Below are 27872 nucleotides of genomic sequence, written 5' to 3' on the forward strand. Positions count from 1 at the left end.
GTTGACTCTTTTAGAAGCAATTAGTTGTCTACTGGTAGAAACCAGGCTTGCTGCCTGTTCCCATGCAGGCTTTTCCAAGAGCAGACAGCAATGACATTGGCATATGGAAGGGACTTACCAGTTTATAAAGCAATGTACAGACAGGTATAAGCAAATGTTGCACAGAAGATAATAAAGAGACAACTGAGAACTGAGGAGTTGTAGAACAGAGGCAGCTAGAATCACTCACCTTTTGAAAAAGGAGCCTCTTGAAAGTTACATTTAGATTGAGAAAACAAGTAAGAACATCAAGAAAGGAATAAATAGATCTTCTTGGGAAGACATTGTTAGTACTAATATTTATCGAGTACTTATTTTGTGCCAGATACTGTATTAAGCTCTTTATAATCATGACCCCAATTGATCCCCAGAATTGCCCTTTGAAGTTGGTAAACATTATTATACCCATTTGACAAGTGAGGATATTGATCTCTGAGTTCACTCAACCAGTAATTAGTAGAAGCAGAATTTGCACCTATGCATATATCCCCTATATTATTAGAACAAACTTTTGCAGATGACACAATATAGAAATCTTTTGCTTCTACCTTCTTCAACAAGACACTGGCCTCAAGCACAGAATGGTAGAGGAAGTTTCAGGGTCCATGATGCTGGGGTATGCCTGTGGGGAGAAGTTGGGCCCTAGTTCTGACTTGGATAAGTGGAGATGGATACTGAGAAAGTGTAGCATGGACTCTTACCATGTGGCATTCATTCATGTGAGAAGCAGTAGGAGAGGCATAATAGGCAGATGGGATAGGTCATGGGGAAATGTGGGCCCAGAAAGGGATGCTGAGCTTCTTAGGTTTGCATTTCTGTCATCACCTCCTGCTATACGCTCAAGACAGAGGTGCTATAACAAAAATTATTCAAAAGAATAGGTAAATCCAATCATACTCTATTGTTTGTTTTAGAATTCTTGGTTCATAGCATCACATTGGCTTTTCTGTGAATGTCTGCCTTGGGTTTATAAACCTGAAGTTCTTTCTGTGTATTGCAGATGAGGGAAGAAGAGCTGATCCGTGGTGGGCCTGACTGGTCAGGGTTTAACCAAATGCAACGAACAGTCTCTCTCTTAGTCTAGCCAGAAGCATCTTCTTTGAGTTAAATCTGAATTGGTTCCACTCTTCCAGGAAAATGTAGGTTCTGAAGCTCATAATCATGAGGTCTGGGGAATGGATCCCTGAATTCATCTTATCTGGAGAAAGGAGACTAAGGAAATGTCACGGGGCAGGGAGATCCCATTTCACTGAAATTCAGTTGCCTCTTTTACATCAGCTCTGAGAACCTGAAAAGACCTTCCTATCATTCCTCTTGATCAGCAGTTCTTTTTCTTGCCTGGAAGAGTGTAGACCTGTAGAGTAGCTCATCACCAACACCCTCTAACGGATTATTTATAAGAATGTTATTTAAGACTAGTTCTAGTGTTGATGCCTTAACATCTTCATTTTTTTAATTTATTAACTTGAAGAAGTGTCGGTTTACTTTTTCCTTACGTTTCTGGTCTCCAACTCACTTCCATGAAAAAATGTTTTTCTTAGTGTATCATTATTCAATTAAAAAAAGTTTTTACTTTTGAAAAGGTACAGCATAAGGAGTATAGTCAGTGGTGTTGTAGTGTTGTATGGTGACAGGTGGTAGCTACACTTAAAAGTATAGATTTGTGGAATCACTATGTTGTACACCTGAAACTAATGTAACATTGTGTGTCAACTATACCTCAATTAAAATTTTTTTTTTACTATAATAATTTGCTAATAGTTTCTTGGAAATTTATGTAAATTTTACCCATAGATTCTCTTTCATTTGCATTCATATCTAACTCTTTCAAAAACTCTTATATATGTTCTCTACTCTTTTAAGAACCATCCTGTCTTTTCCTGTGATAGGTCATGCTTACATGCTCAGTGTTCTTGTTCTTCATATATTTTCTGCTGACTTTCCTGCTGTGAAAATGAGGATGCTCCCTGGATCCTTTCTTATGAATGGAGGCTACATGAGTAATCTGGCAGTTCTAGGGCACCAGTGACTTTGTAATAAGAGGTTACACATTTTGGCTAGCAGCTCCACACTTTCACCCTTGAATTCCTTTAGGACTCCCAGGTGGATGCCATATGGTCCTCATGATTTATTTACACCTCATTTGTCAGTCAGGTTCCTGAGCATTTACTGCAGTTTCAACCCTGACCTCACTCCTGTCCATTGAGGAGGGCAAGCTGGGAAGGACTTCTATTTTTGAGGATACCTTTTGTACCAGGAATATCACCAACTGGTCCCCCTAATTTTCCATCTCATCTCCCTTTGGTGGAACAAAACCTCTGTGATTGACCTTGGCACTGGCATCCGTCAGTTTTATTTTTGGCTTAAGTTCCTGGGATGTTGTTATGTGTTTATGTGCCATTTCTTTTCCCATGGCCTCTTTGAATTTCTACCTAGTCATGCAAGGACGCTTTCTTGTCTGAGGGTCTGGTAATTTGGGCTCTAGCCTCCCCCCATCTATCCTGGAATTCTAGTACTGTATTTTAAAAGAGACTCCAAGTTTCTGTGGACTTGTGGCTTTTTAGACTCTTTGTTTCAATCTTCCCATACCAGTGCATGTGTCTCTCTCTAAGATTTGGCATTTAGGGTTGAGGGTGAAGCTTGAGCAAGGACTTGGAACAGGAGCAGGACAAGCTGGGCGAGGGAAGTATTGTGCATTCTACTGAGAGGCCCTCTGATGATGGGGAGCTGAGCTTGCTGAGTCAGGGCAGACCAGCCCTGAGACTTGTTCTCTGAGTCAGGATCTGTGCCCAGAATGTCCCAAGCGTGCCAGCCTTGTGGATTTACTCGCCTCCCTGAAGTGTGGCCTCTGTGCAGGCTTCCTTTCCACACCCCAACTCCCCAAGGGCCAGAGAAGTGATTGACTAGAGCACACTGGCCTGGTTTGCTTTGCTTCCTGTGATGGGACCAGAATCTCTACAGGACAGACTGAGAGGATGGGCTAAAGTTGTGGCAGGAGAAGCTGATTTTGGACACAAGGGGAGTTTCCAAGAAGTCCAACTGGGAGGTTCAAAGAGAATGTGGAGCCTCTTTGGAGGTATTTAGAAGATCTATCCGTGTGAGTGGCAGATGCAGACCCATCTGAAGGGAGGGCAGTTGGGGAGCGGGCTTCCTGAAGCTTCTAGGCTGAAGCTGCTGCTGATCCAGATCACTTCTCTGCTCCAGCAGCAAGTGCCTGACCAGGGTTGTTAAGCTAATTGTTAAATTAGAGTGGCTGGGGAAGCAAATTGCTTCATGATGGGGTTTCTCCGACTGTGTCCAAAGCTGATGTCATCCGCCTTGTTCCTCCTTGGTGGGGTGGGGCTGGGAGGATGGTGGGCGGGCCTGACACACGTGTTAATGAACCTTCATCAGCTGCAGCAAGGCTCTGATGCTCTGAGAAGTCTGCACCTGCCATTGTGAGGTGCTGATTGCCAGTTTCTCAGTACCCCTGTTTACTGTCCCCAGTTCCTGAGCCTTACACTGATGACATTTTAGATCACTTCTTAGGTTCCTAGAGGAGCCAGACTATTAGTAGGAAGGATCGAAGTGGGCCAAGCATAGATGATGAGTGGAGACTAGCAGGGAGCAGTAGGGGTGGCAGGGGACTGTGGCAGACTGGAGAGTGGTGCCTCATCGAGGGGACAGCAGCTCCTCAGCTCCAGCTGATTGATGCCATGTGGCAATGTAAGCTCCTTGTTGCCAGATTTTCTTATTTCAGAGGATTCAAACATGCCTTTTCTTTGTGAGATAGCTTGGTTTTTAAATTAAGTTTTCAATGAAAAGACATTGTATTGGTCAAAATCCATTTGCAGGATGAGTTTGGCCTGCTGGACTCCAGTTTGCAACTTCTGATTCTGGTCCAAACTGCTTGTCTTACAGATGAAGAAACAGATCCAGAGACATGAAGCTTCTGGCTCACAGTTACAGGGGATCAGAATTCCTTCCTGGGGCCTGTAGTTCCTATCTGGCACCCTTCTGTTTCTTGGTGCTGGTTTGAGGCCAGGCATTCTCTGTGCCAGGGCAGGCTGTCCAGAGGAGAGTATACCTGGGTGGACATGGTTGTGTGAGGCCTTATGCCTTGTTATGACTCCTCTCGGGGCTTGGATGCCCTGAGTGGTGGGATGGCCAAGGGAATTCTGGAAGTTTTTGCAAGTAGCAGCAATGCCTAGGGAGAGGTGGGGTGTGGGGAGGTTTTAGGCTACCTCCTGTTTAGGAGTTTCTGAGGACTTGCAGCAGGCTCTATGCCACCAGTGCAGAGTCCACAGAGCCCCATGCAGGGCTTGAACTCATGAAACTGAGAGATCATGATCTGAGTTGAAACCAAGAGCTGGATGCTTAACCGACTGAGCCCCCCAGGCACCCCACCAAGCACAAGCTTTGACCTTGGCATGTTCCTGATCAGAGTGGTTTCCCATTGTCCACTGGATAAAGTAATAACTCTGTAACTTGGCATCTCAGGTTTCAAAGTGCTGTGGATGACATTTGCTGCTATAGCAGGCTGGCATAGGTGTGGATTCCAGCTCTGCTGCTACTGGCTGTTCTAACTTGGGCAGTTTTCTTGACTTCTCTGAGCTTATTTCCTTCTCTGTAGTAGAAATGCCTTACATAGAATTATTTCAAGAAATGTAAAGCACTTAGCCTGGAACATACTATTGAATTAAAGGTATTGTTGAAGAACCTTCAGGCTCTGGCCCCAGTATTACCTGTCCTATAGCCTTAGTTCAAGCTGCTTTGAATTTCTTGGTGATCCCTGTGCCTTGGCCACTGGTTCTCCACTTCCTCATATCTATCCTTTTTGGTGTTGCTGTACCCACTTTGCACAGTAGGTATTTATGTATTTGTTTTGGCTTCCTTCCTCCACTGCATGTTGAGGACTGGGCCTGGGTTTGACTTATCCTGTATCATACCAGCACAAGGGACACTCAGGAAATGTTTGTAGAAGGGATAAATATTATCCTCAATGGAACAGCTGCCTGGACTTGGGCTTCACATTAATTAGTTAATTGATAATGTGTATGTTTATGATAGTCTCATGAATATTTATTGAGTCCTACTGTTTAGGGGATTCAGTTGTAAAAGAAACAGATACAGTCTAGGTCTTCATGGATCCTACAGTATAACAGGGAAATGGGCTGGTACAGAGGCCGTTGAAGTGCATGTAGTTAGGATGGTGGTACGGCAAGTGCAGGGCTGTGACAGGGCAGGTGCTGGGCTATGGTAGGGCAGGTACAGGGCTGTTCTGGGGCAGTTACAAGGTAGGGTAAGGGCAGGTGCAGGGCTATGTTGGGGCAGGTGCAGGGCTGTGATGGGGGCAGGTATCAGGCTGTGGTAGGGCAGGTGCAGGGCTGTGATGGGGCAGGTGTCAAGCTGTGGTAGGGCAGGTACAGGGCTGTTATGGGGCAGGTACAGGGTAGGGTAAGGGCAGGTGCAGGGCTATGATGGGGCAGGTGCAGGGCTGTAATGGGGCAGGTGTGGGGCTGTGATAGAGCAGGTGCAAGGCTGTGATGGGGCAGATTTCAGGCTGTGGTAGGGCAGGTGTGGGGCTGTGATGGACCAGGTGCAGAGCTGTGGGGGGCAAGTGGAGGGCTGTGACCAGGCAGGTGCATGGCTGTGACAAGGCAGGTGTGGGGCTGTGGCAGGGCAGGTTCAGGATTGTATTAGCATAGGTTCTGGGCTGTGACAAGGCAGGTATGGAGCTGTGGTAGGGCAGGTGCAGGACTATGGTGGGGTATGTGTAGGGCTGTGGTGGGGCGGGTACAGGGCTGTGGTGGGGCAGGTGCAGGGCTCTGGTAGGGTAGGTGCAGGGCTATGGTAAGAGTAGATACCCAGCTATGGTAGGGAAGGTACAGGGCTGTGGGAGGGAAGGTGCAGGGCTATGGTAGGGAAGGTGCAGGGCTATGGTAGGGCAGGTGCAGGGCTATGGTGGGGCAGGTACAGGACTGTAGTGGGGCAAGTGCAGGGCTGTGACAGGGCAGGGCACATATCAGGAGCAACAACGTAGTCTTAGGCTTCTGAAGTCTTCCTGGAAGAAGAGGTGTTTCACCTGAGACCTGAAAGAAGAGTAGGACCTTGACTCAAGCATATGGTTTATCGTGATGAACCTGCTTTAAATCTAAGTCAAAAAAAAAAAAATCTTGTATCATTGGCATTAATTCACAAGCTCTTACCAGAATACTCCCTGAAAACTAGGGTTTCTAAAGTGATCTGTAACCAAGGCAGTGTTAACAGAGTTCTGGGTTGCTAGGGACTAGGACAAAGGTTGTTGATTGTATTCAAATTTTAGGCAACACTCTAGTCTACAGCTGTGGCTACAGAAGGAGAGTTTCTCTTTTCTCTAAGAGCTGGGTGGGAGATTATTCTCTTCTAATTGAGAAAAGATAATCATATACCTTCATGCTGTCAGGGTGGCGATTCTGCTACTTGGCTTATTCTGTGTTTATTTCTTGCTTGTTTTGTGGCTTCAGCTGTGTGGATATAGGGGCAGAAAAGATAGAAGCAGGAAATGGCTGGAGTGTTTCTCTGTTTCTCCCATTGGTCCCTCTCCTTGGGCTGGGAAGAAAGACTGTAGTAGCAGACATGGTCTGCAGCTGTGGAGGAGGCAGAGGGAATTTTTGCATTAAGAGGACACACAGGGATCTGGAACTGTGTACAAGTCAGGAAACTTGACACCAGAGAGAGGAGGCCACAGAAGTTAAGGGTCTCTTTGTAGACCGTGTACAAAAGAGATGCATAAGAGGGAAGCAAGTGATTAAGAATCATTGCAATGGAATCATCAGAAAAATTATGAATTATACTTACATGTATCCTTGAGAGGGGCTGCTTATAGGCTTAGTGCTTGCATCTGTTCCTTTATTATTATTTGTTTAATTTAAAAAGTGTTGGAAAACTGCAAACTTGAATTTTTCACATCTAGTATGTAGGACCCAGAGTCCAAGGCATCTACTGCCACCTGGTGGCAAAGTACACCACCTGTGGGATTTGGAGTTGATGAGGGTACATACTGATTGAAAATTGATTCTATAGTCAAAATATGGAATCATAGACTATTGGAGTTGTTAGAGATGTTAAAGTTTATATAGTTTTGCTTCTAATGTAATCCAGTATCTCTCCCTATAGAATCTCTTACTTGAATGCTTCTAATGACAGGGAGCTCATGATCATGCCTGACAGACTATTCTATTGTCATTCATTCTTATTAGTTAGAATGTTTCTTTTTCAAATTTCTTTTTAATAGGAATAATAACTTGTATTTATTTGTCCTAGTATTTACCTCTGAAAAAAACCCAAATAAATGTTTACTGCATCATCTGTGTAATAACCCTCCACATATTTGAAGGAACCTGTCTATCTCCCCATAATCTTGAGGTTAAACAGTTGTGATTTCTTCAGTCATTATTCTTAAGTCATGCTTTTTCAAACTCTGCATAGGCATTTCTTTTTTCTGGTCACATTTCACTTCGCCAGTGTCCCTGCCTAATTGTGTTGTCGGGATTAGATCCAACCCAGTGCTGCAGACATGACCAGCTTAGTGATCCCTGGTACTTGCAGGCTGTCTGGGCACCAAGATTTGAATGCACTCTGTGTAGTATGAAATAGATTTTTGCAGTCTTTCCACAGTGCTGACCCCTATTAGGTTGTAAGGAAAACCCAAGAATTTGTGGCGTTTCCCATATTTTTGTACTTTTTTTAAAAGCTAAAAGCAAGACTTTACTTTAAAAAGGAAGCTAGGGGCACCCGGGTGGCTCTCAGTTGGTTAAGCATACAACTCTTGATTTTGGCTCAGGTCATGATCTCACCATTAGTGAAATCTTGCTCCACATCAGGCTCTGTGCTGACAGCGCAGAGCCTGCTTGGGATTCTCTCTCTCCTTCTCTTTCTACCCCCCCCCCCCCCACCTGCCACCCAAAATAAATAGACTTTAAAAAAATAAAAAGAAAGCTAAATTACACAGTTTCATATGATACATTCTGAATTTCAGATGCTGTAGGTACCCTTTTTGACTCTGTAACAACTTAATTGTTCCCTAGAGGTAGATCCTGGTATCAGTTTTTAGGGACCCTTCTAGATATTTCTATGCATTTACATGTCTATCTATCTATCTATCTAGATAGATGTGTAGAAATTTTTAAATTTCTGTCTGTATGTCTGTGAGTAACATATCATGCTTTTTATATCATTCTTTTTCTTTTATATCATCAACGTTTCTTCATGCAGTGACATGTCTTGAACATCTTCTGCATAGTATTTCTCATTGTGGATATTCCATAGTTGTCTTAGCAATTCTTCTATTCCTGTTTTTTACTTTTGTTTATTTTTTATCATTATCAACAATGCAGCAGTGAATGTTACTGAACATGCATGCACACACACACGTTTCTCTAGGGTAGATACAAAGAACTGGAATTGCTAGGTGAGGGATGTGTACCTTTCTATTTTAAAATGTTCTCAGACATAAAATGTGCTCTTGTTAATTTTGACCTAGTATTCAAATCTGCTGAGATAAACTTACATATTGATTTTGGTCATCTCTTACAGTATTAAGTCCACTATACCAGTTTTGTACCATCTGCCCATACTATAAACATATTTTTCATCTTGTCATCTTGGGAAATAATTTTTTAAAAAGGTTAAACACAGGGGTGCCTGGGTGGCTCAGTTGGTTAAGTGTCCAGCCTCAGCTCAGTTCACGATCTCATGGTTTGTGAGTTTGAGCCCCACGTCTGGCTCTGCACTGATGGCTTGGAGCTTGGAGCCTGTGTCAGATTCTGTCTGTCTGTCTGTCTGTCTCTCTCTCTCTCTCTGCTTCTCCCCTGCTCATGATCTGTCTCTCACTGTCTCAAAAATAAATAAACATTAAAACTTTTTTTTTTTAAATACAAAGTTAAACACGACAGTCAAAGGAGGAGCTTTGTGGCCATCACCAGAGACCAGCATCCCACCTAATGCTCACTGTATTCCCCTAATAAACACTCTTTGGGCCCTGTAGTTTATCTGCAGCAATCCACCAATGATACTCTTATCCTGTTCATTTTTCATTATCTTATCTACAAGGATATTGTGGAGGATATTTGTCAAAGGGTTAGCAGATATCCAGACAGACGCCGTGTGACGTTCTCCTGACTCCTCATTCCAGTGGGCTTGTCATGGAGGAGAGTAAGGATGGCACTCATTGCTCCAAGGCAGGTGTCATTTAGAAGAAGTCTCAGTAACACTTTAATGAGCAGTGTTTTTATGTACTTCCATGTAGGAGTGCATTCAGTCTCAAAGATATCGGGACAAAATAAACTATCTGTCTCCAGATTGCCCTTCTTACCTACATGTTTCCAAACCAGTTGGTCTTTTAGGGAGACTGTATCTGGTGGCAGAGACACAAGTGCCTTGGTGACAAACTCAGTGCCTAGGGTTATATTCCCAATATTATTCAGGCTCCTTTGTCTGCCCTGACACAGTATATGGAGGTGTATTCACATGGGCACACCACAGGCTGACGTGCATATGTATGTGCACCAACTGATACACAGCCATCCGTGCATGTTTTCTCTCTCTAGTGCTCATGGTAAAAGGTCATTCTCTGAGTCACAGTCCTTACTAGCTTACTCTGCATTATCCATGAGAAGGATGGAAATGATGGGGTAGACCAATTTCCAATTCACTTTCATCTGGCTTTGAAATTCATTATATGACATGCCACAGATAACCCTCAAAATGGTAGTGGTGGTGGGACCAGAGTCCTGGCATGGATGAAGGAAGACAGAGGTAGCCTAAGTCTCCACAAACCCTCCAGGATAGGTGCCCAGTCACACTGCTACAGCTGCATTGGGTGACAGTGCTCTGGAGTTCCCTGCTCCCAGGGCTGGGGATTGAGAACACCATTGTCCTTCTGGAGGCAGGTGGCTTTGGATTTTTCATTGAGGAAAAGATCTCTTGTTGCCTCATTTTTAGGGCACTCAGGATGGAAGACATAACCTCAAGTATCTATGATGTAATCTCAAAGGGAAAAGTTGCCTAGGATTTTTCTTACTATAAGTAGAAATTCTGTTTCTTTCTTTCTTTTTTTTTTTTTTTTTTTTTTTTTTTTTTTGCTTTAGTGGGCTTGAACCATCAAAGGCTTCTGGAAAAGTTATAGCCAAGTAGATCTCTTGCTCTGATCCTAGAGCAGGCTTCATTTTGCAGGTGCTGTGGTGGTGGTTCTTGTTCTGCTTCACTAGAGAAAAGTGGAAGGAACAAAAAATATTCCTTTAACTCCTGATGTTTCTTTTTTCTTTTCCCTTAAGCTGATAAACAAAACATAAAAAAAAAAACATAGTGAGAAATGCAGAATGATAGAAATGATACAGAATGAGTAAACTTTTCCCTGTTTGTATCCTGCAATATTCCTTTACCCTGGGCAAGGCACCATACTAGGCCCTTGGTGCCCATGGCAGACAGGAGGAGTGAGATGGGCTATAAAAATACATGATAATAAAATAAACTAAGACTTCTGTCTATAGGAGTTTACAGTCTAGTGAGGATAGTTTGCAGACAGCATGGATGTGATGATTGACCAGTGTTTCTCTTGAAAGAGTTAGATTGATACTCAGATAAATAAAGCATTTTTATAAAGAAGGGTCTACCTTTTGTTTTTCTTAGGTCATGCAAAGCCACATTTATTCTTCACATGTAGGGATGATAAACAGAATCTTAGGTTCAAGGCTTTTGTTGCTTGGTTCAAGTTAAACAGACCCATTCTAGGCCATCCTGTGTTTCCCTCCAAGAACCATCCTTTCCTTCTTGGACTGGGCTACACCCACCCCATCTTTTTTATTGAATTACTGCTAGAAGGCAGAAACTGCCCCTCAGACTGTGAGTTTTTGGAGAGCAGCCTGGGTGTTCTGTCCTTCTGTATTTCCAAGCATAGTCCAGGGTAATGCACAGAGTAGGCACCTAGTAAATACTTGTTGAATGAATGAAAGCTGCTCTTCACCTGTGTCTTATTCATTTATCCATTCACTGAACACATATTTATTGAGCGTCTTCTCTATGCCAGGCACTAGGGATGCAGGACCTCGCTGAGGAGGTAGACATATAGACGATTGGAATAGAATATGATACTGAGGGTGTACAGATAATGGGTGCATATGCAGGACACATAGCCCATATCAAGAAAGCCTTCCTACAGACTGGGAGAATTAGTCCAGAAAGCCAGGTGAAGACAGAGTGGGAAACAATGTCCCAAAGCGTGGGAGGAATCTATGCAACGTTCCAAAGGGAAGAGAAAGCGTGGAGAGTGAAGGCCAGACACATAATCATAATCATAATCGTAAACACATATATAATATTTGTTGTGTGCCGGGTACCTTTCTAAGCCCTTTACATTTCTTATTTAAAAACTATTATTTTCATCCTCATTTAGGTTAAGTAACTCAATCAATTTTATACAACTCGTAAGTGGTAGAATTGGCGTATGATATCTTGGTGGTGATAAAGCATTGAAGTCTGTGTGTGGGCAGCATTGAGTTCTGGTGGGAATCCTGGAATGCTGTTGCATGTGCATAGGTCCCGGGTGGTAATCTGCTTGGAGAATGTCTAGTTAAGATTGACTGGGCTTCTGGGGAATCCTAATTGTTGAATCTGCTTTCATCAGGCAGATGATGAGACTTTCCTTTGCCTCAGTGGATGGTTTTGTTGTGGGTTGTCCTCTGCAGACAGACTGTAGAGGAGAATGTCCTCAACTACCTGGAGAGGATAGACGTGGGCAACAAAGAACAGTTTAACCATGGATAAGCAAATTGCATTCTCCATTTTTATCTATAAATGGGGAGAAGAAGGCAGAGTGGTTTAAAGACCTCTACCTGGAAAGTGGATGACCTGTGTCCTGGGGCTAGGCCAGTGTGTGATTGTCGGAGTTCTAGATTGTGAGGGATGGGTGAGGAAGAAGGATATTTGGTTAATGGCCAGCTCAGCCTCTAGAGAATGGTTCTGAAGAGGGGTGGAGGTATTGGCTCTGCTTTTTTCTTCCAAGTGTAGAGATGGGTAATCCACCCCAAGTCATCAGCACCATGGGGCCTCGTGCAGCCCCTCCTGGAGGCAAGTCATGTTGCCTGGGCCTCTGCTTCTAAAACTTGCATCCTTCCCCGAAGACTTCACCACAACCACTTCCTCTGGAGCCCCACAGGCAGACCCTGCATGGAGAGGCGTCCTCAGCAGCTCCCTCACTGCCTGCTGCCACTTGCACAGGAACAGCACTCGAAATGCACATTGGTGTTTGGAAAAATTAATGCTTTCAAGATGAGCTTCACACAGTCTTAGCGCGTCTCTCTCTCTCTCCTTCTCTCTCTCTCTCTCAGCAGCTGAAAGAAAAGAAGCATTCTTAGACAATTACTCCCTAAGGGAGCCCAAAGACTGGCTTTGTTTATTGAGTGTTTTTAGTTACAACATGTGAAGTTTTGAGATTTTTTTGGTTTGAGTTTTTTTTCTTCTTCCTATTTTTGCTTGCAGGGATAGGAAAGATGAGTGAATTCCCAGTTAATAGGGCACTTGGATGTTTCAAAATGGTGAGAGGCCGGTTCTTATGTGGACATAATTGCTGAGTCCTCGGAATAAGGAACTCTGAATAAGACCTGACAGATGGAACCCAGACTCAGGGCTTTCTTCAGGCCTGCATTGTACCCAGATGTTCAGAGCCTTCCAGCTGCATCTGTTTGGGGCCACATCTCCACCTGTTGTTGGGGGCTTCTTCCCCTTCCTCAGACTCTCCACACCTTGACCCTGTCTTCTGACAGACATGGCACTTAATGACACAGTCACACTCAGCTGTCCCCCCCCCCCCCCAGCCACCTCCCACCACCATCAGCTCCCCACAACCGAAGTCTAATACTGTATGTAGAGAGAGTAGATTTGCAAGTGTCAGAGACTGTGAGTCAGAGCCCACTGTACAAGGGCAGGGGTGACAGGCTGGATAGCTTGCATACTTATGGCTCTTCCTGCCTTGTCCTGGCAGATGTCACTAATTGATGGCACCACTCTTTCCTCATCTGTCCTGGGTATGGCCTCAGAAATTTTCTTTTCTTCTTTGTCTCGAAGATATTTGTTAATGCAAAGGGAAAGATAGTGATTTTATTTAACACAGAAGCTCTGGACAATCACTGCCCCTTGGTTAGAACTGGGACTTGGCACGAAACATAGTTGCCATCTCTGACCAAAATCCCACAAGCTCTCTAAGTGGCCACTAAGTGAATGGGCTGAGAAGAGTTGGGGTTTCACTGAATGCTGGGGAAGTTCATGGAGCCACCATCCAGACTTGTGGTAAGCTGGGGTATGGAGCAAATGGGGGACGAACAGCATCTGCCAGCCGGTGGACAGGTACGTTAAGTCCAGGGAACTGGTCGTTATGAGCAGTGGGTTCTCTGGAGACTCACATTCCAGATCCTGTGAGTGGGGGGAGTGAAGAAGGAACTGGCAGTCCTGGCCCTGAGGAGCACTCATTTTCCAGAAAAGGCCTGAGCTGCTCTTTTAGTCAGCCTGATTAATTAAATGCCTTGAAAATTACCAAAGGTAAGAATGCTGTGGCAAAAAATTATAACAACATAAAATTTTATAAAATACAATTCTCTAGCCATCCTTCCCCATTCTCCAGGGATAGCCACTGTTAATGATTTGGTTATATCCTACCAGAACTCTGTGTGTTGAAATCCATTTTCCTGCTGTGTATGTGTATTTATATACCCATATCTATGTTCACACAAGAATAGGATAATAAGAATTATTTCAAATGATTTTGCAAATTGTGTTCTCCTACCCAACGATGTATTATGGGCATTCTTTCATGTCACTACAAATGAAATTCATGCTTGTCCTTTTTAATGGTTTCAAAGTATAAAATATTGTATTGTAACTGTATTGTAATTTATTTTAACTAGTCCCTTATTGTTGGGCATTGGGATTACCTCCTGTTTTTGGCTGTTACAGAACACACTGCATTGTGTGTCTAAGTGCAGTAGGTGAGAGTCTTAGAAATAGGATTGCTGGCTTGGAGGCTATCCACTTTAGAAGTGTTGATAGGTACTGTCATACTGAGTTCTGAAACATTATATCAATTTGTTCTCTTACCAGATTTTATATTTATATATATATATTTCCATCCAGTGTGATAGATCAAATGTGGCATGATGTTATTGCTTTAATTTGCATTTCTCTGATCATTAATAACATTAGCACCTTTTGTTTGCTTTTTAGCAGTCATTTGTTTTTCCTCTTCTGTGAATTGCCTGTTCGTATTTTTGACCCATTTTTATACTGAGTTGTTTAACTTTTCCTTAAGGTTTTTGAGCTCTTTGTACGTTAAGAGATTCTAATCCTTTGTATGACGTATTGTTGCAATGTAGTAGATATTTGTCTCCTAGATTATCTGTTAACATTATTCATGTTTTTGCAATTTTATCTATTCCTTTTTTTTCCTGTGAAGACTTAAAAAAACCTCACAATTCACATTGTTCAAAAATTAATACAATATAAAAAGGTCTTTATATGATCCTATGCTTGTCTACCCAGTCCCCTCCCCCATAGGTAACTGTCAGTGTTAGTTTCTTGCTAAACTTCCCAGTGTTTCTTTTTGTAAATATAAGCAAATCGGAATCCATACTTATTTTACCCCCTTTTTTTTAATCAAAAGCAAGGGAATACTAACTATATTGTTCTATGCTTTGCATTTTGGACCTAAAAAATATTTCTGGAAGATCTTTTCATATCAATTTACAGAAAGCCTTGTCATTGTTTACCAATGGCTGCATAGTATTCCATTGTGTGGGTATACCACACATAGTTCATTGAGCTTTTAAGATTTTTTTGCTTATGCCTGCCTAAAAGAATATTGAAAACTATATACCACCCCACACACATTTAAGATGACATTAAACATTTTTTAACCATACATTTAAATGGTTGCAAATCATGTATTTTCTAGCATATTGTATATAGGCTTTTAATATATATATATACACACACATACATATGTATATATTTAATATGAAATTTATTGTCAAATTGGTTTCCATACAACACCCAGTGCTCATCCCAACAGGTGCCCTCCTCAGTGGGCTTTTAATATATTTTATTCAAACTTTTTGAGCTGCAAATTTAAGGATTAGAAAAGGCAGCTCTTTTTGTCAAAGCGTGCAACTAAATCAGACATATTTACTTCCTGTCAGAGAAAATCTGACTTCTTTTTATTTTTTTTTCTTTTTTTTTAATTAAAAATTTTTTTTAATTTATTTTTTTCACCATTTTATTTAATTTGTTTTTTAAAATTTACATCCAAGTTAGTTAGCATATAGTGCAATAATGATTTCAGGAGTAGATTTCTTAATGCCCCTTACCCATTTAGCCCATCCCCCTCCCTCAACCCCTCCAGTAACTCTCTGTTCTCCATATTTGAGAGTGTCTTATGTTTTGTCCCCCTCCCTGTTTTTATATTATTTTTGCTTCCCTTCCCTTATGTTCATCTGTTTTGTCTCTTTAAGTCCTCATATGAGTGAAGAAATCTGACTTCTTTTTAAAAATGGAAGCAAGCATGTTAATTAGACACCCTCTGTGACAACCCTTTCTTCAGGATTCTAATTCCAAGATAGGTATATAGGTAGATAAAAAAGATACAGTCCTGAGACTAGCCATACTTTTGTCTTGTAGATGAAATAAGGTACAATCCTTTTCAGTGCTTCCTTGGTGATTTCATCCAATCTTGTGGCTTTAATTGTTCTCCATTCACCAATGACTTCATTTTCATTTTATCTATTACACTCTGACAGGCCACCCCCAGTCTTAGTGGCTTAGGACAACAATTTGTTGTTTCTCATGATTATGAGGGTTGATGATGCAGTTCTTCTGTTTTACGTAGTGTCTGCCTGGGTGCTCGGAGGGCTGGAAGCTCCCCGGCTGGCCACACTCACACAGCGGCAGTCGGTGTGGATTCGGCTGGGACCAGCTGCAGTTCTCGTCCCAGGTCTTTGCTTCTCTTTCACGTGGCCTTTCCATGTGGCTTGTGCTTCTCACCATGTGGCAGCTGGACTCCAAGAACAGTTTTATTTATTTTTGACTTCATCATCTTAAGAGGTCTTTTAAAAAGTTAGGTGATGTAGTCCAAAGGTCAAAATTCAAAAGTTGTGAAAAGATATACAGTGAAAAGTATTCCTTTCACTGGTATTTTCCAGCCCTTATTTTTCTTAATTGATTTGTATATACATACAGAGATTTTAAAAAATGCCTATATAAGCCACCGTATTGAGTTTCGTGTCTTGCTTAGGAAAACCTTCCCACCCTAAGGCTATAAAAACTTTTCTTCTTCTTTTTTAAAGGTTTATTTATTTTTGAGAGAGAGCTTGCGAGTATGGGGAGACAGGGAGAGAGGGGGACAGAGTATCTGAAGTTGGCTCCACGCTGACAGCACTGAGCCTGATAAGAGGCTCGAACTCATAAACCATGAGATCATGACACAGGCTAAAGTCGGACACTCAACCGACTGAGCCACTCAGGTAACCCTAAAACCCTTTCTTCTTGAAGTTGTATAGTTTGTTCTTCTTCATGGGTATTTTTAAGTAGGCTTTCCTGTGTACATGCTATAAGACCAGACTGATGGGCTTTTAGGGAAGCCACATGGTTGAAGGACCTGGAAACTCCAGCAGGGAGCTCCATAAAGTTTCTCACCTCCTCAGTGCTGAGGGTCACCCACACCATTCATGTGGGCATAGTCAAAGGATTTTTGATAATTGAATCTTTCTTGGAACTTTCTTTTTTTAAAATTGTTTTTAAATGTTTATTTTTGAGAGAGAAAGAGACAGAGCATGAGGTGGGGGCAGGGGGAGAGAGAGAGGGAGACATAGAATCTGAAGCAGGCTCCAGGCTCTGACCTGTCAGTGCAGAGACCAATGCGGGGCTCAAACTCGTGAACCACAAGATCATGACCTAAGCGGAACTCAGATGCCCAACTGACTGAGCCACCCAGGTGCCGCTTTCTTGGAACTTTCTAACCTGTCTTAGAGCAGGGGGAAAAAGCCAGATGAATTGGGGCAGTTGGGTAAGTAAGCTCTAGGAATCTGCCTCTGCCTGGCAGGTAGAGAAGCTGGGGGATTTGGTGTTGTGACTTTTCCCTAACTCAGGACTTCATAAGGGACATTTGGCTTAGAGTTGTCCTCAATGGCAAAACTGACACTGTTTTTTACTGGTTTATCTGTCCACTTAGGCTGTATGTAGTGAGAATTTCATACACTGATATGAGTTTTTTTCTATTGTAGAGAATGCACTAACTTTATTAAGCACCTACCATATATTAGGTATAGTGCTTCATATTTTGAATGTTATTTTGTTTTTTCCTCATGAAGGTCATTCCAATTTTATAACATCATCCTTATCTTCATCCAAAAGATGAAGAAACATAGATATACAGAAGTGATTTGTCTCAAATTACTCAGCTAGAAAAAGGGATTTGAAATTTGGGATTTGAATGCAAAGCTCAGGTCCTTTCCCAACACTAGAAGGTTTCAAATTAGCAGTATAAGCAGATTAGAAAGAGATTATTTATAGATTTACAGGAATTAGTTATTTTTGAGAACCATAAGCAGAATTCATTTGCTAAGAAGTAAAGTGATGATGGCAACTGATTCTTTTCTTTTTGAAAATAAAAGCCAAGGAAGTATGTAGCTACTATGGTTATCTATCCTTGGGGTGTGTGTAGGGGTGGGTGGGTAAGGGTATTCATGTGAGTCAAATATTCTGATGTGATAGTGGATTACCCTATGAAACACTCACAGAAAAAAACCCATTAGAATATAGAAAAAAATGTTTAGTTCTAGATACATGCTAACCAAAATTTAATATTTCTTTAATGGGACAATGGGCTCTTTTTGATCCTGTTTAACTTCACATTCATTATTATCAACCCCAGTCATTATAGCCTGGTGCCTATTTAGCCTGATTTTATTGGGGGGGGGGTGAGGGGAGGGGGGCTATTTGGAAAAATTCGTGTAGGAGATGGTGAAGGCATGGGATGAAAACAGGAGAGAGAAGGGAGAGAATTCTCCTCAGTGGGGCTCCCTGTGGGCTGGGTGAGGCGTGAGGTTTCTGCTGTGGTGACTGACAACTTAGGTTTTCCTGATTCTGTGTTGATGAACTGTGAGAATTAAGAGACGAGAGAAATGGTTAAGAAAAACCTCACCAGGGTAAATGGACCCCAAGCTTGAGGTGGCCTTTAGTTTTTTGAGTCATACCACCTCTCTTGATGGGTGAAGAAACTGTTCTTAGTGGAGGTAAGATGGAGGCACCACCATACTGGCTGTGGGAAACAGGAGATAATAAAGAACCCTCTGGATTGATTACCTAGGCCTCTTGGGTTGGGTTCTGAGGTGTTCTCTCCAAGTATTGATTAGCTTTTCTTTTTTGTCTTCAAGGAAAACTACTTTATAATGTAGGTGCTGTAGAGAAGGCAACCTACCAGGTAGTCATGTTCTGAGTAGGAAATGGGAGGTCATGGGAGTGAGTTAAGGAGAACAGTGGAGGCACCAGCTCCTGTGAGTTGTCTTCATCAAGATGGCCTAACAGGCTAATATCTATGAGACTTAGGGAAGATAGTCTTGGAATCTCCTCCTTGCCTCCAGTGTGCATCCCCACCTCTGCTTATCTAAGGCCTGGACTTCCATGCCCTTCCTTTTTTTTTCTTTAACAATGGAATAAATTTGGGGCACCTGGGTGGCTCAGTCAGTTGAGAGGCTGTCTTCAGCTCAGGACATGATCTCATGGTTTGTGAGTTTGAGCCCTGCATCGGGCTCTCTGCTGTCAGTACAGAGCCCACTTCAGAGTCTCTGTCTTCCTCTCTCCCTGCCCCTCCCCCACTTTCTCTCTCTTTCTCTCTTTCAAATAAATAAACATTAAAAAAACTTTAACAATGGAATAAATTTACTTGTCATTCCAGATCATAATTGGTACAAATTAAGCTTTTTGTCATCAGAACATGTACATATACAAAAATCCCCAAAATAAAATGTTAATTTAGCATCTCCCATGATGGTAGAAATACACCATGTTACTTTTTCTATTTCCTTTTTAAAAATTAAGATATGATTGGCATATAACATTATATTAGTTTTAGGTATATAACATAGGGATTCAATATTTGTATATATTGCAAAATGATCACCATGATAAGTCTAGTTAACATCACTCACCATATATAGTTACATTTTTTTTCTTGTGATGAGAACTTTTAAGATCCACTCTTAACAACTTTCATAATATGCAATATGGTATTATTAACTATAGTCACTGTGCTGTACATTACATCCCTGTGACTTATTTATTTTATTACTAGAAATTTGTACCTTTTGACCGCCTTCACCCATTTGCCCTCTCCCCTACTTTCTGACAAACACCAGTCTGTTCTCTGTATCTATGAGCTTGCATCCCCCCCCACTTCCTTTGAAGCAATATCTTTTGCCAAAATGTAAATACTTCCCAAGGGCCTAAATGTAAAGATCTCATCATAAAGACCTTACAGGGGATGAGATTATCATGATACTCTTCACATGCCCGGGATGGGAAAGCTTTGAAGAGGTAGAGAAAGATGGGATGAGTCTGGCTCTTGGGGCATGGGGCGGGGGGAGGGGGGGTTGGGGATGGTGTGCTGTGGTTGGATATTCAGGGCAACATGGGGTTCTGTTGACTGGTGGGGGTAGGGGAAGTATAAATACTCAGAGCAAGGTAAGGGAGTTTCTCCATTAAACAGTTTGGTTTAGAACCTCGTGTGGTGAAATGTTGTGTGCAGTCTTCATGAGCTGGGGGCTCCCCAGCCAACGGATACTTAAAGATCTCAGCAGAGGTTGGAGGTGAGCAAGGATGAAAGCGACAAAAAAGCCAGGGCAAACAGGCTAATTAGCTTCTGCCTTTCCCTCCTGCTGCCTGGCCTGATATTTGAGGTGACATTTAAAGTTATTGTACAGATGTGCGGTGGAGCCAAGGCAGAACGAATGCTTTCTGGAGCCTGCGGAGAGAGATGAGACTGATGATTTCCCAGCCTTCTGGCTAGCAGCGTCTCAACACCTCCGTTTGGGTCCCTCTAATGGACCTTGGGAGGTAGGACATCCCTTTACCATCCAGGACACTCTAGTCTGCTTTGAGACTCGGAAACTCCCTGCCTACTGGACTCTTAGGGTATATGGGGAGGTGGGTACACTCTAGAATTCAACCAGAAGAGTTAAATGAAGTCAGTGCCTTGTGTAAGAGAGGAGAGCTGGGGACAGAATCATCTGGGGAGCTTGTTAAATATGCAGGCCTCTGGGAGTGAGGCCTAGTTATCTGCATGGATAACAAACCCTCTAAGGTGATTCTGCTGCCCATTAAACTTTGAGAACCTCTGAGGTAGAGAATGAATGGGGTTAGCTGGAAAAGGCCTCTTGGGAGAGGTGGACTTGAATTTCAGTGTGATAGGTGATACTTGTCATAGGTGCTGTCTTCAGGTGCGGACCTAAGGAGCCTGTTCACCTGGGGATACTAGGCTCTCACAGGAGAGACTGGGGTGGCGGTGGGGGGTCCTTCCCATCCCATAGATGGTGTTGCTGAGAATGTGCTGCCACAGGCTCACTTCAACACTTGGGTGCTAATCGCCAAGGGGACAGAAGTGGTGTGGGAGGTGGCTGGGGATGGTGTCTGCTGGAGTGTTTGATTCATGTTGCAACTGAAGCACAGCTTGCAGGGCAAAATGGCAGCCTGATGGAGCTCACTTCCTGGGGCATGGTGGGGGGAAGAACGCCATGTCGACGGATTGTCTCCACTCTGGTATGCTACCATATGACCTCTTGTGTGGCCTCCACTTGTCTGAGAGCCCCGTGTGTCCAAGGAGCTGGCCAGTGCTGCTGTGGGATTGGTGGTCATTGTCCCAGGAGATGAGTGGGAAAGATTTGGGACATGATTGGTTCTCTCCTCCCTCTGTGCTGTTTGCCTTCTGCTCCATACACTGTGCTGGCTTTATCTGATCGGGAACACAGTGTTTTCATGTTGGGGTGGGTGGAGAGAGGGAGAAAGAACAGTGCCAAGTTAAGAAGAAGGATCAGTGAAGAGAAGGCATCATATCTATGATGTGACATTGAGTAACCAGTGATCCTCCAGATGGGCATCAGTCCTCTGGAATGGACAGGCTGTTTGCTGGACTGAAGATGCTACTTGTCCCTGGAGAATATGTCCCTGTAGCCAGGTAGGTGGGCTGGAGGGCCCATGCCAATGGCAATGGCCATGCTTGTTTTGATCATGAGGAAAGAAGGAGCCACTGAGGAAGCATTGTTTAAGACAAAACAACAGCAACAAAAGTTAATAAAGCTCTGTCCTGGCCAATACTCTGTCCTTTCTAATTGCACTGCAGCTAAATGGAAACTCTCAGAGTTTCTTGGAACATTTTATTCAACTTCTGGAGGTGCTGCATTTACACTAAGGCTTATGAGGCTCTGTGGGGGTTGGAGAAATGAGCAGTGGTGGGCCAGCGAGCTCTAAGGAGCCCAGCTTGATAGGTTAGAGCTGATTTTAGTAAAATTCCTGGCTGAATGGGTTCATCCTGGGCCTAACCCAACAGGTGATGCTTATGTTTCTAGGTTCATAGTTGTGTGGGGAGGTGTTTACACCCATATTGTTCTTTAACAGATTTATTCCTTTTCTCTTTTTGAGGCTTTATTTATTCCCTTTCTCTTTTTTTTATTCTTTTCTCTTTTTTGAGGCTGTGTGGAATTGCCCTTGATTACTAGAGGGAGGGGAACAGGGCCAGCTGCTTTCTTCTAGCCCAAGTGGGACATGGGATAGAGTACTCCTGTTCACACCGTTCCACACAGTCACTGGAACTGTCTTGCCACAGCCCATCTCTGTCTAGGTCTCCTGCATGGTGGGAGAGCCATGTGTGCCCCTCTCCCACCTCCCACCCTCCATTTCGGATTTCTCCCAAGTTGTGTTCTGGAAAGCCCCCTTTGGCATTCTTCTTAGGAGACGCTCTCCCTTGGCAGCCACAGCCAGGAGCTAAAGAGAAAGGTGAAGGCCATTAATGAGGCCTGCTTACCTCAGCCTGTGCCCATGGTATGTCATCTGTATCCCGGAGGGACATCCTGTTGGGAAGTAGCCATGTTTCCCCAGTCCCTGCCCTACTGTGAGGGCTTCCATGGCTCTGGGAAAGATGTCACAGTTCCTCGGGGAACATTCCAGAGCCCCAGAAACTCTCTTTGGGAGGACACAGATGGTACATATCTCTTTCTCAGCCCAGCTACCTACTAGGCATTTGACTCTAAGCAAGTTATTTAACCTCTTGGAATGTGGGTTTTCTCTTCAGTAGACTGGGGAAAATGATCCCTGTCCTACAGACCTTGTGGGGCTGTTCAGAGACCCAAAGTAGATGATGGATATGAAAGTACTTTGTGAGCCAAAAAAGTACTGGCTACACCTGAATGATGGATTTTATTGTTTGGGAAGGAAGGGGGAGCCTCCGGGGTCAGTGCACTGCTGTCTGGAGAGAGGAGGGGCTTGCATTCTTGTGTTAACTACAGGCTGGAGTCTTGTCCATTTAAGGTAATAACAAAATAATACTATTGGAGCCAGAGAGGTGGCTTCCAGGCAGTCTGTCTGCTCAGTCCCACTACTGCCCTTTCAGAAGGAACCACGATGCAGGGTGGTGCTGGTGCAGGGGCCAGGGGGTGGGGAGGTTGTGTCTGCGCTCACTCTCTCGGCTCCCTCCTAGCTCTTATCCCCACCCTCCCCCAGCCTCCGCCTCAGTCTGAGTTCTGTCAGGATCTTTGGCCTGTCTCAGCTCAGGGGCCTAAAGCTCCCAGGAAGGGAGGACTGAGGGAGGATTGCTCCCACCGGCTGCCCAATGAAGAACAGAAGGCCTGGGAAGCTAACATTTCTGTTAGGACAGTGAGAAGGCATTACTGGTTTGGCTGAAGCTGACACAAAAGCTGTGATGGGTGTGCACAGGGCTGCCAGGTACTTTTAGGCTTAGAGGACAGAGTGGTCCCAGAAGCTAGAGTCCCCTTGGGTTTCACTTCTGTGAGCAGGACTCCCAGTCACTAGGGGTGCAGCCTCACTGCATGGGTGGCCAGTCCACTATAGAATGGGCTCCCAGCAGGGCAGGCATGGGGAGCCCCATCATCTTCCTACGGGCTTTAGCCAGTGCCCACGAACTGAGGTGCCATAGTGCATTCCTCTCCTTGCCATGAGAATGAAATTGTGTGGCATTCCCAGACTCACTTGCCTGTTCATTTATTCAGTAAGTAAATACTCGAGCACTTGTAAAGTTCAAGGCACTATGTGAAGTACATTGGGGGACACAACGATAATTACGAAGCAGTTCCTATGTTCGTGGAGTTTATGATCAAGTAAGGCAGCAGAGTCCTAGACAAGGAGAACGTGAAATGGAATATAAAGGGGAAGACCAGAGATGGCTGCCCAGTATGCGGTAGTTGAGTTAGACATTGGGAAAATCAGAGGAAGCCATGCTGTTGGCAGGAAGAGCAGGAGCAAAGGCAGAGAGGTAGGAAACCGTGGAATGTACGGACATGTGGGTGTGAAGGAGAGGGATTGAGAGGTCAGGAGGATGAATGCTTGAGCACTGCTCTCCATTGAGTGCTATACCAGAAATGGCACATTTTTCCTTTCCTGGGAACCTCACAATGTTTCCGTGGGGCAGATGCTTTTCTCTCCAGTTTATAAGGAGGGAGCTGGGGCTAAGGGAGTTGAAGAAACTTGGTTGAAGCCAGGCAACTATTAAGTGGTAACAGGATTTGAACCCATGACTGTGTGACTCCAGAGCCTGTGCTATCTCCATGATAAAAGGATCCACAAATGGACATAGGGAGTAAGGGGCTGTGGCCTTTTTCTGCTCATGTGAGTCTAGCATTCTTGGACAGGAGTGTCTCTGGTCCCTGTGGAGTGAGGCAGTGAGACTCTGGGTCTTCTGGGCAGGCCTTGGAATCCTGGATGGCTGAGCTCCTGGCTTCCCACCCCAGTCCTATTAAGGGAGCCACTGGCCTCTGTCGTGAGAGGCAGGGAAAGCCAGAATGTTGAGGTATTCTGGAATGAAATTTAAGACATGACCTAGAATGTGGATTTTCATTCCCAAGACCACCTCTAACCTTGCCTCTTTGTGACAGCTCTCCCTGCCTCCCCCCCGCCCCGCCCCCCACATCTCTGACCTCCTCTTGGGCCCCTGCAGACTAGGTCTGCACAAGGCGGCGGTGTTCTGCACTTGTTCCTTTGTTGCTGTGAAACGGCTCCGGCACAGTCAGCCTCTGTGTGGGAGGACTGGTGGCTGTCTTCACAGGCAGGCATTTGCTCAGAGCAGGCTGCGTGTGAGCCCAGCATCAAGTAATTCCGGCCTCCTCGAGTCGGAGGTGGTGGGATGAGGCTCTGCTGAGGGACTGGCTGTGAAGGATGAGTTCAGGGTGGGATGACGGACCGCTTCTGGGACCAGTGGTATCTCTGGTATCTCCGCCTGCTCCGGCTGCTGGATCGAGGTATTCCTGAGTGAGTGTGTGTGTGTGTGTGTGTGTGCGTGCGCGCGAAAGAGAGAGAGAGGCAGAAACATGCCCATGGAAAGACACAGAGTGTGGGGAGCAGGGAGCAAAAAGAGAGAACAGGGAATGAAACAGGGGAGTAGCCAACCCATGGAAAGTAAAGACAGGCTGTTTTTCTTGGGACATTTGTGACCCAGCTGGGAATTGGGATCACAGTGCCATTTGGGGAGCATCTGTATATCAGCATCTCATTTCTTGCTGGTTTTTTTTTTTTTTTTTTTTTTTTTTAAATCAAGCTCCATACTATAGTCAAAGACAAGTGTTGCAGGGCTTTTGATAGATCACTTTGAGAAGCCATGTAACGAGGAGAATGGTCCCTGCATCAAGAAGCTGGAAACAAACAGATGTAGGCTCAGATCTCAGCTCTGCCACTTACCAGCTCTGTGACCTTAGGCTGATTCATGTGACTTTTCTCAGCTTGGTTCCCCATCTGTAAAATGGGCTTGGTAAAAACCTATTTGCTAGGGTTGTTGGGGAATTATTATTTAATTTATACCTATAAAACACATGACATAATGTCTGGTGCACAATAGGTGCTTTGTAAGTGTTCATTTCCTCTTTACATGCCTTTCAGCATCATGGAGCTATATAGCACCTGTGCTGAGGACAGCTCCTTTTGTGGATTATCTGTAGATAGAGCCGGTTCAGAATTTGCAGTCAGTGGAACGAGAAGGGAAAGTCAGTTTTATTCCTCAGGTTAATCTAACCTTAATACATTTCACCCTCACATATTAATGTGTTTTAAATCTCTTGATAATGTGATGCAAATTCAGATACTCTGCTGTAAGGGAAAGCCACTACTAACTTGGTTGAGTAATTTTAAAAATATTGAGTGCTATTTTTAAAAGCTTTGGCTCCTTTAAGAGGTTTTGGCAAGAATGAGATCAAACCCCTGATGGAAAAGATGGTCCTGGGGAAGCCCTGCTGTATACCCAAGGTGTATTCATCTCCATTGGGAACATTCTTAGGTATGCCAGGAGGTCAGTATAAGGCAGAAGCAGAAAGCTGCACAGAGCAGGTGAACCAGGGCTCTTATCAGGGAGAAATTAAAGATGGAGGACACATGTGAAAAGCAGTCTCTCACTGGCACTGAGAAACAGGCCAGTGGGAGCCCAGACTGGAGAGGAGATGAGAGTGTTAGGAGAGCCAGAACTTCTTACAGGTGGAGGTCATAGACTGGGGGACAGGGAAGAAGATCATAAGTGTGAATCCCCCTTACCTGTGTGATCTCAGGCAAGTTACTTAAACTCTCTGTGCCTCCTTTCCTTCATTATAAACAGGGTGATGATGGTAATAATAGCACTGACCTAGAGCGTTGCTGTAAGGGTTGAGTGAGAAACTACAAGTGAAATACTTTACCCCAGTGCTTGGTATGAAGAAACTGACCCGTAAATGTTAGTTTTTATTACCAGGACAGTTAATTCTCACTCTCCTACAAACATCCTGGGAAAAACAGGAGCAGGTGGTATGGAATAACCAGTAGCTGAGAAAAGTCTAATTAAGAATTATTAGAAGTATGGGGCGCCTGGGTGGCGCAGTCGGGTAGGCGTCCGACTTCATCCAGGTCACGATCTCACGGTCCGTGGGTTCGAGCCCCGCGTCAGGCTCTGGGCTGATGGCTCGGAGCCTGGAGCCTGTTTCCGATTCTGTGTCTCCCTCTCTCTCTGCCCCTCCCCCGTTCATGCTCTGTCTCTCTCTGTCCCAAAAATAAATAAACGTTGAAAAAAAAAAAAAAAAGAATTATTAGAAGCTTAGAGACAATTTATACTTATGTGAATTAAAACAAATTCAAACTAACATATGATACTAATTAGAAGAAGAGATTAGATGTTAGTGTATAAGGTATAATAATAATTTATTTATTTTATTTTTTGAAAATGCTTGAATCCATGAATTGCAAACTTAGCTTCAAGTTCTGGCTTCATTACTTTCCAAGTGCCCTTGAATAAATGGTTTACTCTCAAATGGAACCTCAGTTTGTTAATTGAAAACTGGGAATATTATACCAATACTTATATTGTAGAATTTTGGGGAAATTTATTGTTAGTGCATGTAAAAGTATCAGTCATTTGGGGTGTCTGGGTGGCTCTTGATTTGGGGTCAGGTCATGATCTCATAGCTGTGGGATCAAGCCCCACATTGGGATCTATGCTGAGCATGGAGCCTGCTTGAGATTCTCTCTTTCTGTCTCTGTGCCTCTCCCCTTCTCTTGTGCATGCTCACTCTCTCTCAAAATAAATAAATAAATAAACATTAAAAAAAAGAAAAAAGTGTCAAACATTCTTGAAATGCCAGATTAATACATTTATGGATTTGTGGATTAACCTGTGCCCCTGGATAGCAAAAGTTGGTTGCCAGAATTGTGTGTTCTTCCATGAATGTTTTGTCATCATGTATGGCTGTAGATGAAAGTTTACGGTCTTTCATAAACAGTGTCTCTAGGGTTTTCTTTACTATGAGGCTTTAAATTAGCCCTTCTTGTGAAGGGTATTTTATTTCTAGGCTTCTGGGGTTGAATGTTAAGTTGCCCAGTTCTGGTTAGTGGGTGTCCTAGTACTATACGTGTACATGTGTGCACCCTCACATCTGTATTCAAGCACAAGTTTTGGATAGAGAGCACCTCTCTAGCAGCTAATGTTACCTAACATTGTCTAGACAATGGCATGATTTCAAGTGGCGTGCTAGATTGAGATAACTCATGGGAAATGCTCAGTAAATATTTGTTGAATGGATGGATGGATGAATGATGAACCCCGTCCTCCCAGGCGGTGAACGAAGTTCTCTTAGATCTCTTCTTAGTGTATCAGAATTTAGCTCCCTTCATCTGTTTTAGGATTTCATGTCATTTCACCCTCATTATTGTCATGCCTCATGTCATCTTGAAAGTAACAGGGCTCAAGAAAGTGAGGAGAGGATAAGAAATGAGAAGAAGGGGGGAAATGATGAGCTCAGCCCAGGAAATTGAAATAATCGACAAGCTGTGTGCTGCCTGAGTCATTCTCTTGGCTGTGACTGGGGCATACAGGAATCTGTGATTTGACACATCTAGGAAAGGGGAGGAAACAGAACACATCGTGGAGCGGAAATAAACTTTACTGAGAAATGACAGTGATTGGTTGGTGATTGCAGATGAACCTTTTGTCTCCCCCATCATTTAAAAAAAGTTAAGGGTGAGGATTTTAAATAATAAAAGGGATTGTTTTTTAGGTCTTGTAGTTAACTATGTGTAAGGATATTTTTAGTCTATAT

The 27872-nt window shown here is 43.6% G+C and overlaps 1 protein-coding gene across 7 annotated transcripts in view; it reads left to right on the plus strand.

The window, feature by feature from the left end:
• KALRN (kalirin RhoGEF kinase) overlaps positions 1–27872 on the plus strand; it is a 668576-nt gene that overhangs the window by 39865 nt on the left and 600839 nt on the right. The window contains exon 1 of one of the 7 annotated variants that reach the window (XM_060639749.3): positions 24375–24563. The exons of 4 other annotated variants lie outside the window; for them this stretch is intronic. In XM_060639749.3, the coding sequence (XP_060495732.1) occupies positions 24497–24563 (67 nt within the window). In that variant the 5' untranslated portion in view covers positions 24375–24496. Of the gene's footprint in view, positions 1–24374; positions 24564–27872 lie in introns of those variants that run through there. 2 more of the 7 variants (XM_060639751.2, XM_060639746.3) reach the window with 2 other exon arrangements.

Source organism: Panthera onca, chromosome C2 (genome assembly GCF_046562875.1).
Source record: "Panthera onca isolate mPanOnc1 chromosome C2, mPanOnc1 haplotype 2, whole genome shotgun sequence".
Classification (NCBI taxonomy): domain Eukaryota; kingdom Metazoa; phylum Chordata; class Mammalia; order Carnivora; family Felidae; genus Panthera; species Panthera onca.